The 12,827-nt window shown below is 48.3% G+C and overlaps 1 protein-coding gene across 8 annotated transcripts in view; it reads right to left on the bottom strand.

Moving 5' to 3' along the window:
- HCN4 (hyperpolarization activated cyclic nucleotide gated potassium channel 4) overlaps positions 1 to 12,827 on the bottom strand; it is a 148,366-nt gene that overhangs the window by 69,334 nt on the left and 66,205 nt on the right. For all 8 annotated transcript variants that reach the window (XR_007906073.1, XR_007906072.1, XR_007906075.1 and 5 more), the window contains one exon: positions 7,432 to 7,855. Coding sequence is in view for 3 of the 8 variants with exons in the window: in XM_051796389.1 (XP_051652349.1) it covers positions 7,432 to 7,855 (424 nt within the window). In the remaining 5 variants the exon portion in view is untranslated. The remainder of the gene's footprint in view (positions 1 to 7,431; positions 7,856 to 12,827) is intronic.

Below are 12,827 nucleotides of genomic sequence, written 5' to 3'. Positions count from 1 at the left end.
CGAGGAAATGCTGTTCTCTTCAGCTGTCTCATTAAAGTTTTCCACTTGATATGAATGCAATCAATAGTGCCTTCCTGGAAGAAGCTTCAACGAGAGCAGCGATTAATGTGCAACCACTTGCCAAGGCTAATGTGCCTCAGACAAACTGGCCTTACAGTGTGGGGTGAGGCTGGCAGAGCACAACTCCTGCACTGCTGAGGGACAAACCCACATCTGGCAGTGCATCAGCAACCCCAATGGTAACAGGAATGTCCCTCTGGATGGTTCAAAAGCTGCATCAGCACTATCTGTATGTGCCTCACAGACACCCTGTGACATGCTGGACAAGGCTGTGTGGGCTGGTTTGAGCTCACACACAGCCTGAGGTGCTCAGCACCAGCTCCAGAGGGTGCCCCTTCACCATGCTCCTTCTATGAAGCACAGTCCTAAGGAGATGTCAATCTGTTCCTGTGCATTCAAGGGAACTGGGCACTGCCACTGCTGGTTCCTGAGCTCACAGGATTTTGATGTGATTTAGAAGGCTCCCAGAAGTTTCCTTACACTTTGCCATCAGAATACAGGGTTGACAAGATCCCTCTTCCTGCTACCATACCTGTTGCCCCTCTGCTGCCCTGGGGAGGCACATCTGCAGTGCTGTTTCCAGCTCTGGGCTCCTCGGACGGGAGGGACACGGAGCTCCTGGAGTGGGGCCAGCAGAGGCCACGGAGATGATGAAGGGACTGGAGCATCTCCCTCACAAGGAAAGGCTGAGGGAGCTGGGGCTGTTCAGCCTCCAGAGGAGACACCAAAAGGGGTCATCCACGTCTGTCAGTGCCTGCAGGGAGGGGCCAGAGCATGGACCAGGATCTGCTCAGGGGGGCTGAGCAATGGAACTGGTGCCCAGGAAATTCCACCTGAACATGAGGAAGAGCTTCTTCACTGTGCAGTGACTGAGCACTGAACAGATTGTCCAGAGAGGGTGTGGAGTCTCCCCACTGGAGATATTCCAGACCTGTCTGGACTCAATCCTGTGCTGTGTGCTCTGCAATGACTCTGCCTGAGCAGGAGGATGGGACCAGATGACCCTCTGTGGTCCCTTCCAGCCTGACCCATCCTGTGACTCTGCTGTAGGTCACACCTCCCCAGCCCCCATGTGACAGTCACACTACAGGCTGGACCCAGGGTCCTGCAGCACTGCAGCTGGAGCAAACCCCATCAATAAAGCTCCATGGTATTAAATCTTGGAAAATGACACAGGCAGGAGGAATCCTCCTGCCAGACTCCAGCACTTCTCCTTTGAGGACCCTCTGTTATTGCAACACAACAGCAATAACAAAGCCTGCCAGACCCCCCCTCCAGAAACAATGGCCTGAAGGAAAATGAGAGGCAGCTGGCACGACATGGGCATTGAGCTGCAGGCAGCTGGTGCTGGCAGAGGAACACGGAGACGTGAGCTCCCCAAGAGAAAGGGAAACCTACACTGTGTCCGGGGAAGGGACACGTACGGAGGAGGCCGGGAGGAGGCTGAGGGGAGAGGAAAATGAAATGCTGGAGCAGCAACCAGCTATCACAGTGATTAGAGATCATTAGGAGACCAGCCTGGTTCTTTAGAGACCCTTCACGATTCCATCCCAGCATGAAGGCACAGACTGAGGGACCCTGTGACCCTGAGAACCAGAACCTGGGCACAGGCAGGACCCTTTTATTAATGTTCCTCACACCCTGGTCAGGGGGGACTTCACTTCAGATGGGGGGAAATTTAACCACCTTGCTCCTGCCACAGGGAGCCTGAGGCTCCCCAGGGCCAGTCCCAGCTGATTTTGTCAAACAGGCACCTGTCTGGTAAGAACAGATCAGAAAAAACACACCCCTGAGACAGCAAATGACTTTCACTTGCTACAAGCTGGATCTGAACTACTGACCTAGAGACAAATGGCTCTGTGCCCTAATCCCAAGCCCCCAAGCCATGTATTCCCTGATCATACCCTGCTGTTGACAGAAGACACATTAAGCACTGCCAGAAGGTGACTGTAAAAAAAATAAAAGGCTTTTTCCTTTTTATGGCAAACTCTGTGGCTGCACAGCTATTCAAATATTTGCCTGGCTCCTTATAATTCATTAGAACCCATTTTTGATGATATTCTCTTTGAAACTGTATTCCCAGTGCCCAGGTGGGAAGCTGGATTTGCATTAGAGCAGTAGAACTTCCTGCTAAAGACCAACTTCCCCAAACAAACTGTTCTTTCTCCTGACAGGTAACGTGGCACAGGGCAGGGGATGGATCCCTGGATGCCCACAGGCAGGAGAGGGAAAATGTCATGTACAGGAATGGAGAACATCTGTCTCCTCCTGTTGTCTGCTCTCCCTCCACGAGGATGTTGTGCTGAAGTGAAAACGGCTCGATGTAAAAGGCTGTGGTAAAAAATCTTGAACAACCTTCTACTCAAATGTCAACAAGAGGGTTTTTGCCCTTGATTTCAGTGCAGGATTCTCTCTGAGAGGAAAAGATGCTTCAAATTTTGGATCACTTTGTGCAGTGAGAATGAAAACTTATTATTGTAACTGGCATTATGGTTCTAATAAGCTCCTGTAAGGACATTAAGACCAATGCCTGATAAAGCTGCCTTCAGAAATGAGGTAATGCAAATTTAGGACAAAACCCAGCCCATTCGCCCCTCCCGGCCACATTACCAGTGTTTGTGAAGTTTGATTTTCCTCAAGGGTGGTCAGAGGTTTTAATGAGTTACTCTCCTGGGTCTGCCTTGCTATTTAACACGACAGAATTGCAAATCATATCGATAAAAAATCTGTTCAGCTATTTTGAAGTGCCTGTGGAACGGGACCCTGCTGTGCCGCTCGGGAACAATCATTCTGCCCGGCTCCTCCCCTCCCAGGAACCACTTATGGATTTGGCCTAACATCATATCCCCCAGGCCACTAGCCATGTTCATTTAATTTAATTTTAAAAAGGCTACAAATAGGTCAGAAGAAACTAAGGGAATCAGCAAATCAAAATGAAAATCAGTTGGGAGCCATGTCCTCCTAGCCTACGGAAGCTCCCTCCTAGTCCTTCCACGCAGGCCCTCCAGCCTTTGAATCAATTTTCTGAATATCTGAGTCTTCTTAAAAGTGACATCATCTTTCAGATGATGCAATCTGTGCTGAGTTTTTACTGGGAAGTTGTTACTGGCACCTGAGAAGATGCATTCCCTCCGTTCTAAAGCTTCTCTGTAATATGGAAACCCCGGGGAATAAAACGATAACACTCAGGCAAGTTTGCAAATTTTCAGTGACATAATAATTTGAAAATAATCAAATTGTCCTTTTCTTCAGGTTTCAGCTGCAAAACCCAAAAGCTGCAATCTGAAAAATTCCTCATTTATGATCATCTTATCATTGTGATATATATCAAAAACAGATAGTTCCTTTCCTTCTCATCATAATTGCTCCCATAGAGTCTGAAATCAAAATATTTTGGTTATCTTAGCCTATGTGCTATTTGGAAACCAATTTACAGGAGCAGGATTTTACTGTTGTTCCAATAAATGTTCCTTGTTCATAAGTCAAAATAGTCTGTTCTTAAATATAGGTTGCTGCTTCCTGGCACCAAACACGGGGGTAGATGCTGTGCATAAAACAGGGAAAGCTCAGCAAACTGCTCTTAGGGAAAAAATAATATACAATCCCTTTTGCTTATGAAAACCTACAGAGGTTTTTTTTGTCTAACATTCCCAGTCTGCCCAGGACGGTTTGTTTTGATTGAGCCCGTGGGTTACCTGGTGTTTGTGCCTCCTTTCTTTCTGCCAGGTGACCTTGGGGTAAGGTTTGTAGGATGTTCATGTTTGGAGTCTGCCTCCTCTGAATGGTTTCTGAGCCCAGCAGTGGAAAGGCCCAGCTCCCTGACCCTGGGACAATGTGCCTCCATGTCCACAGGGCCAAGAGCCACGGACCAACCTGGGCATCCCGAGAGCTGCTGGAGCAGTTCCAAGGCCGAGGTGACGAGAGCTGCCCTGGGCAGGGACAAGGCATGGCTGGAGCAGCCCTGTTTGGTCTGCCCTGGCAGGACAGCTTCACAATCCCACTGTGCCAGCCCTCCTGCACCTCTGCTGCTGGCCTTGGGAGCTCCCAGATACTGGAGTTTGTGATCCAGTACTGAGGCAAGCGAGGCTCCAGCCAGACCGTGTACACCTGCCTACACAGCAATCAAGCTTCCTACTGCAGGGGAGACACGGCAGACACTTCAAAAAGACTCTATTTATGCTCTGCCCTACTGGTAAATTCATTCGTGGGGCCACTCATGCAAAATGCATAATGCAAATGAAACTGCTACATTTGGAATTAAGCTTATTTTCGTACTCCAGTGAACACGAGTGCATTAGGTTGTTTTTCTTCCTTTTTAGTTTCCTTTTCTCTTCAGGTTGTTTGCCCAGCTAAAGTCCCCACAGCACTTCTCTGAGATCTGGGGGTGGATGTCAGAGCAGTCTGCTCTGAGCCACAATGGAGCAGGCACTTCAAACCCCTGGCTCTGGATCCCACGGACTCCTGCCTGGCATTGATCTGGAACTGATGAGAGCCTGGCTGCTTTACAGCACTGCAGCCCTCGCCGAGGCTGCTCTCCCCTCACTGCAGGGGGAGTGATAAATTCATGCAGAGCATGGACAATTGCAGGGAAAGGCACGGAGAGGCCCACTGAGAACTCAGGAAGTGACCACTTATCCCTGTACTCACTCCCAGTCCCACTAATGCACAGCTGTAACGTTCTGGGAGGCTGAGTAAGGAGAGAACACTCTGTGTGTGCCGAGTCCTCCTCTGCTCCTCACACAGGACTCAGTCCCAGCACTAGTTATGAGCGAGGCAGCAGCAATCCCTCCGTCAGAAGGCACTGCCCCAGCAGGGGAGTGGGATGTGCAAGGGAGTGGGATGTGCAGGGGAGTGGGATGTGCAGGGGAGTGGGATGTGCAGGCTCTGCCCAGACACAACACCCTGCCCTCCCTCAGTGACTGGTCCACCCACCTGTGTTAACTCTGCCTCACTGCCCTACACACACTCCTCTGGTTCACATGCACCCTCCACTCCAGAGGACCAGTGTGCCCCTACTCACATCTCCTTTTTAGCTTATCTGGTCATATGCAAAGAGCCTAAGAGAGAAGGATACTACCTAGATGATGAGACACAGAGTGGGACAGTGGGGGAACCATAAGAGAACAGGCCTTCAGTCACCCCCTCTCCCAAGAGTCCTTCTGCTTCTTTAACTCTGCACAGCAACCTGCCCCTCATATACACCCTGAGTAGGTCTAGTCCGACACTGCTCCGTCCTACAGGAATGAACATTTCCAGATCACCACTGAGGAAAGATTAATGTGGACTTTCAGACACAGATCATCTGTAGGCACTTCAGAGTGAGAGGAAGAAAGGACTGTCAGTGTGGTTCCAGGGAGCACAACTCCCACGCAAAGATGAAGCAGCACTTCTCTCCCCTGTCTCCCCGTTGCTTTGTAGCAGGCACTGCACCAATGGTGAGGGATCACCCCTTCCTCTGCTTCCCTCCCCCACGTGAGAGGGTGGGAAACCTCCCAGTATTAAACTCTCTCCAGGAAATTGCTGCTTGGGTTGAGCCCTGTTTGACAAAAAGACTATCGTGTTTGGTCTGGCAGGCTCTGCAGTGCATAACAGAGTCTGCATTGCAGTCCCAAACTGCAACCCAGCACCATCTGGCCCTTCCACAGGCAGCACTGCATCGCTCCAGGGAGCCTGTTCCTCGGGGGGGTCTGGAGAGCACCCGGCTGTGCTGCCCCAGCACCCACAGCAGCAGCAGGAGGGAGCAACATCCCACAAACTGGGTTTGAGAATGAAACTAGAAATGGCTGCCCAGTCAAACTGTGAGGAGCAAGAGAGGGAAAAGCACTGATTTGCTTTCATTTCATCATTTCTTAAAACAAATTCAGTACAATCAAAAGCAAATATACTTGAATCCTCTTCAACCACCTCATGGAAGGGAAGTCAAGGAGCAGAGACAAGCAAGCAGGGAGCTCTGCACTGCTGTGGGTACTTGTAAATCACTGTGAAGGAACTACTTTAACAACAGCCTAAGCCACCAACTTGCCTTTCCTGAGTGCTCTCAGAGTGGAGGACAAAGAAGCAATGCAGCCATGGGATAGGATAACAGACCTGCAGCTATTCCACTGCTCTCTCAGCCTCCAACCTCTTGAGTCACACCGGGAAGGACACTCCTGCTTTATTCATCTCCACCTCTCTGTGCACTTCCTGCCTGTGCTACGAAGCAAATGAACCTCGTAGGGAATTCTTGTGGCTGTCTCTCCCTCAGCACCCTCGCAGCACCTTGCACAATGTCACCCCAGACCTCAGCAAGGCGTTACGCTCTGCTCTGAGCGAGGCACTCACAAACTACAACACCACAAAGATGAAGCCTGAAATTTGTAAAGTGTGCCCCAGTGCTCTCCCTGAGTCTGCCACGCTGGAGGAGGGGTCGGTTCAGCTCTGCCATAAATTAGTGTTCTGACAGCTCGGTGCAATCCAGCCATGACTTGCATGGCTGCTTTCCCTTCACGTTCCCAGGAGCACGCTCCGCATTAGATCATGCTCTGCATCAGGCTCTGCTCCAAAGCAGAAGAGAAAGTATGGGGAGGAAGATGAAATTGCCTTGACCAGCTTTCCTTGTCCAGAAAATATGCTCCTGAGGTGTGGAGAAAGACACAGGGAGCTTTCTCTCTGCTTTGGAGAGCATGGAGACAGGAAAAAATAATTTTCAAGGTACTTGAAAAGTTGCACCTTCACTCACATTATGCCTGACAACTCACCCTGCATCCTGGAACTCCCCTGAGAACAGCACAGGGTCCAGGGGTGGTAGTAGGGATCTGGCTTGCACTGGACCTTTATGTCTTTAAACAGACTCTATTTGTCTGCAGATTGCTCTTCCTCTTCCCCTTAAGAGAGTGTCACAGAATTTAGACAGCAAGGTTATAATACATCACCACGCTTCTCTCTTTATTCAAGAGATAAGCCCATAGAAGAAGCAGATGGTAAACAGATGCCACAGGTCCTGCAAATCAGCTGTCTCTAGACCTTTCCTCTGAGCTGCTTCTGGCCCTTTTGGGGCTCTGGGAGGGCAAGCCCTCGCTGTCTGGGTAACTGCTCTGCTCACAGGCAGCTCTATCACTACACACTTCCTGCAAGGGGTCCTGCTCTCCTCCCAGCCCACACAACATCTCCACACATCATCTCAATGATGATCCTCAAGCCGACAGCACAGTCTCAAGTGCCTAAGTAACAAGATGCAGAAGGCCCTCTTGGGAACCTGCTAAAAACAAAGCATTAGGCCCCAGCCACAACCGTTTAGCAATGGCACTGGCATAAAGGAGGAGAGTGGGCATTCAAAGCAAGCACTTTTGCAAGGGAAGGTTTAGAAGTCAGTGCCCTAGAGGCTGTGCTCACCTCCTCCCACTGGTGGATGTAGCGGATGAGCCGGGAGAGCCTCAGCAGCCGGAGCAGGCTCAGGATCTTGGTGAAGCGCACGATGCGCAGGGCCCGGGCCGTCTTGTACACCTCCGAGTCAATGCGGGTCTCCACGATCAGGAAGATATAGTCCACGGGGATGGAGGAGATAAAATCCACCACAAACCAGCTCTTGAGGTACTTCATCTTGATCCTCTGTGGGTCCAGGATGATCTCGGTGTTGTCCTCCACCACGATGCCTGTTCGGAAGTTGAGGACAAGGTCGATGAGGAAGAACGTGTCCGAAACCACATTGAAGACAATCCATGGGGTAGTGTTTTCATCCTTGAAGAAAGTGATGCCCACGGGGATGATGATCAGGTTCCCTACCATCAGGAGCAGCATGGTCAAATCCCAATAAAACCTGGACAGCAAGACAGAGACATGTGAGATCAGCCATAGAGCGGGAGATCAGGGAGCCTGGGTCAACAGAACTAATGAACTAATACATCTCTGCTGTCAGTCACTCCCTTCGCTGCTGCTCTGCCTGGTGCACAGAGGGCACAGGCTGCTAATTAAGTAATTAATATCACAGGAACACTCATCCTCTGGCTTTGAGGGTTCAGAAAGGATTGAGGGAACTGAGTGCATGGCTGGCCATGCCCACTTGGAAACTTTCACTGGGACTTGGGAGCTGCCCCAGAAGAGACTGACAAACCTGCACTTATTACAGTGACTGTTGGGTAAGGAGAGAATTTGGAAGGCCTCAGTTTGTATGTCAGTAAAGCCATTTGGGGCCAAAATCATCAAGCTGATCCTTCTTTAGAAGCAGCCAGCACTGATAGCATTGGGATCAGGATGGAACTGGAGACTGGGCTGTCATCTACAGTGCTCAGTTCAGATTTCCTGCTGAGCCAAGCTTACATGGAGCCTGGACTTCAGGACTTAGTCCACACTCTATAGACTCCTGTGTTGTACAGAAGTAATCAATAAAGCTCGGAGTCACATGCCTGGAAATATCTATTTCATTTCTAAGGAAAGTAACAACAACATTTAACTGCTCTTCCATGAAGCAGTCTCCAAGAAGCTTATCTTCACCTCAGTGGTAAGTCAATATTATCCAGTGGACCTTACAATAACATCCCTTTTTGTTTTGAAGGTACACACAGTCTGAGTATAATCCCTAATTTATTTGTTTGGGTTTTTTTAAAAGATTTTTCCACGAGTATTGGTGTAAAAGATACACAATCTGACAATGTGGTCACAACTCAGCCAGAGTGAGGACTAAAACCTCTCCTGGGTGTCAGTTTGTTGAGGAGCCTTGCTGCCCAACACAGTGGTGCTCCAGTCCCCTCCAAATGTTTCACATGTAGAGATACCAGTGTATTGTGGGCTCCCATTGCCAAGATTTCATCAGCTCCACTTTGTATTCTATGGGGCAGCCACTGTAATATTGTGAGATACCACAACTAACTTGTCACAGCAAATGAACAATTAACAGCAGTGATGGCACTGGAGTGACTCTGGATTTACAGTGATTTAACAGAGGAAAGTGTTGAGTTTGCTGAAGGACACACACATGCTGCTCCTCTGCCTGACACATTACAGTCCAAATCACTGAAATGTTTTAGGAGAACTGGATTTGCTTTAAAGCTCCTCAAGCTCTACCTTTGTTAATGGTTGTTCATTTAAAACCTGAGCCTCGGACCAGACTGAGCTGCTGCACGACAGGATCTCTATAGCAGGGCAACAACACTGGTTTGTTAAACTCTCAGCAGGAAAACTAAAAGGGCAGAATATGCCTTAAAAGCCCTCTCTGTACAGAGTCTCTCTTCCTGGTAAGAACACAACACTTTAAAGCACCTAAAAGCATACTTAAGATTCCAGCTATTGCACCTGTACTGACAGGGTCACCAGCAGCACACCAGCAATTCTCAGAATCACTCAGCAGAGGCTGATGGGAACTGATTTCAGAATAAGCAAAGTTATTCACTAACGAGGTTTCTAAAAATGTCATCAACTCCCTCTTCCTTGCTCTCAAGGTGCCATGGCCCTGCAGGGAAGGGAACATGCAACCCTTCCCTCAGTCTGGAGGTGCAGCGGTGCTGGTAGCACCCAGCACTGAGATTTGTCCATGTGGCTCTAAGAGCAAGGCCGTGTCACACAGCAATGTGCATTAATATAAATCCATGTTGTGATCTTCCTTATTAAGGGCCTGAGATGATGCTGCAGCTTTCCCGGGCAATTAATCTCGATAATCGCACAATGGCAGGAAGTCTGGAAGCAGTGTGTGCATTATTACCGAAAATAAATAACCTCCCAGCCATCTTTAATTTGCCCTCGGGGATACAGGAGGAGATATGCACAAAGAAAATGAGTTTTCCCAAGTTTCAAATTAATGGCATGAACCAGGCATGGCCAGGCTTGCAGAAAGTGGTTTTCTTCAGAGATCTTTGGATTTTGTGGCTCTTCCTTTTATGTTGGATGGTGATTTCCATACTTAGTGACACCTGGGGACACGGACAGCAGTGGCAGGATGGCTCCCAGTTAAAGGAAGATGTTTTCCACACGCAGAGAAGCCCAGTGAAATGCTTTCTGCCTGACTGTGGCACATCCTGCTGCCCTGGCCTCTCTCAGTCAGCTGTCCTGCATCCTGATTTCCAGCATTTCTCACTCTTCCAGTTCTAAGCTCCTCAAACTCCCTTCCCACAGGCTCTTCTCTCCCAGTCTGCTGGCACTGCTGACCTGCCCATGGAGAATCATGGGCTGCAATGTGGGCAAGAGAGGTGAAGTGCTGAAAATCATGGCCATGTGCTTCTTACACCCCAGCTCTCCTCAAGGGGGTACCAGTGACCCGAGATTACTGCCACAGGCTCCCCTCAGTTCTGAGCTCCAGAGCCACCACTTACAAACTACAGAAGGTAAATTTTGTACCCAGGACATCCCTACTAACAGAAGGGTATCCAAGGTGTCAAGGAGGATGTAACCTTTGGGCTCTAAGAAGGAGGCAGAAAAAGCTGGAAACCACCAGGAATCTGGTCTGCACACCAATTCCAGCACCCGCCTTTACAATATAAACTGCCTAGAAGTTTAAATTTGACTATTAAGATCTGCACATTTCCATTTTACCTATATATGAAGTAGGATCTGCTCAGGGTGGCATCCCTGGGTTTAGACTGAATTAGACTCCTGGGGACCACACCACCTCAGAAGTCTAATACCATCCATGTGTCATGTTGTGTTTACTCTCAGGAACATCTTTTCACTCCCTGTAAATTATTGGCCACAAAGACTAACGGTGCATGTGATGTATGTAAGGGCAAGCACCAGCTATTAATAACCCATGTTTTCTGTATTTCTGTTGTTCCTTTCACCCAGGGATTCCACGGAGCTGACAGTGATGAAATTGGCTCCACTGCACCCATGAGAGGGAGATGGAGTTATTATCCCTGTCTTGCAGATAGAGAAGCTGCATGGCAAAATTAAGAGCATGGGATTTGTCCATGGAAGTCTGAGGCTAAATAAGGGTTAGGACCTGTATTTGATTCTTGAGTCTAACCAGATCTGAAGCTATTCATAGAGTTTGCAAAAGAGCTTAACAGAGATGCATCTCTTGGGCATCTTCCTTGATATCCTGTGTTCTTCTCACTTCTCTTCCTGTTTTCAAAAGCCTACATAAAAAATTAATAAATATGAATGTATTGTTTTATTATAGTTGACTCAGTGCAACTGAACAGCTCACAGCACAGGGAACAGCCAGCACTATATAAACCAGATGTCTTGTTCAAACACACTTGGTTCTTATACTACATCCTACTCTCTGCACGCTTCTTGGATCTGAAAATCACATTTTAACATGCACCGCTACCCCCGATCTTTTAATTCTTAATATATTATTTAAACAGAATGCGTCTGAGAATTAGTGTGGCAGAGACACTTCAAGAATATACGCTCCTTAAGCACTGCTGGTGTCGCTCAGCTGATCTGACGGTCTGTACACTTTGTAGGTATTAATTTGTGGATTTTGAACATCAGATCATCTTTCTGTTCTGTCTAGTGCATACTGTAACAGCAGGCCAGGAATATTGCTTTTGGGAGTAATTGTAAAATTAAATAAACCTTGATTTTTTTAAAACTATTCCATGGTGCAGTGCGACCAGTCACAGTGCAGGAGCTCAGGAAAGGCTGTGAGGAATTGGAGAGGAAACAATGGGTCTCAGAGGATAGAGGTGAGCCCAGTCAGCACCTCTGGTCAGAACAGCACTCAAACCCTGCCCCAGAGTGGGGCACATTTGTGGCCTCACCTTCTGTTCTGGCCCTATAGTGTTTGTACTGTCAGGAGAAAATAGACTTGAGCAACCTCACCTCTAAATTAACAATGCTTTTTGGATGTTTCCAGCTCTTGCTGAAAGGCAGCCAGCTCTGGGTTGAAGTGAGGCACTGCCTCAAAAGGAAGCAAAAATAAAAATGTACCTAACTGGAAATGCCAGGGAGCCAGGATACTCTCCCCAGCAGTGGAATTTAGCTCAGATGCCGTGGCCAACCTTGCTAACCTTACAAGAACAGCTCTTCAACGAACAGATCTGGTTCAAACCAAAACCAAACACAAATCCAGTTGCTCTCCCAAGGCTCGGTGCTCTCTCCAGAAACAGAGTGCCACCTACTGAGTCCCACATGGAATCTCCGTCCTCTGCTTTGACGGGGAGGAATTGCTCCTTAATTCCTTTAAAGAGCTGCTGAAAACCTGCCCTTTTCCCCGGAGCAGCAGCTCCCTTCCCCCGTTCTGGATTGCAGTTGAATTAGACACTGCTGTGCTCACCACCAACTATCCTGACAGAAAGGAGGTCGCCCTGTAATTCCCAGCACTGCAAGTGAGGCTGGAAATAGAAATCATCTTTCGTAAAGAGCATATTAGCACATGTCAGGGTGGCTGGAGCCACAGTGAGAGGAAAGTTTACTCCAGAAAGCAGCCATTCACAGAGGAATCTGAACACAGAGGAGAGGGAAAGAGAAAAAGCAGGAAAAGATCCTTCCCTGTCTTTGGAAGCATTGCTTCTCCCAGACAGGAGTAGGCGTATTTCTGCCTGAGAGTTACAAACTTTGCTTTATCGCTGAGATAATGGGAAGAACACGGTGATTCACTGCTCCTAACACACTAAGGGACACTTAACCAGCTACTGAATCCAGGAATTCATTTGTGAGTAGAATTCATTTATTTATAGGGAGTTACTCAAATACCTGTGTGCTTGGAAACCTCTTTGCCATGAACAGCCAGCAAAGAGACAGTCAAATGACTTACAAAAATATTCTGAACTCTCTGTAATAGGAAAAGACCGGGCTAAAGGAAAAGACAAACAGTTTTAATTCCTTCTGACCGGTCTATGCAAATAGTATGC

The sequence above is a fragment of the Manacus candei genome, unplaced genomic scaffold (assembly GCF_025592945.1).
Source record: "Manacus candei isolate 608988 ecotype Guabito, Panama unplaced genomic scaffold, ASM2559294v1 h1tg000046l, whole genome shotgun sequence".
Lineage (NCBI taxonomy): Eukaryota > Metazoa > Chordata > Aves > Passeriformes > Pipridae > Manacus > Manacus candei.
This window is presented reverse-complemented; position numbering and strand designations above follow the sequence as displayed.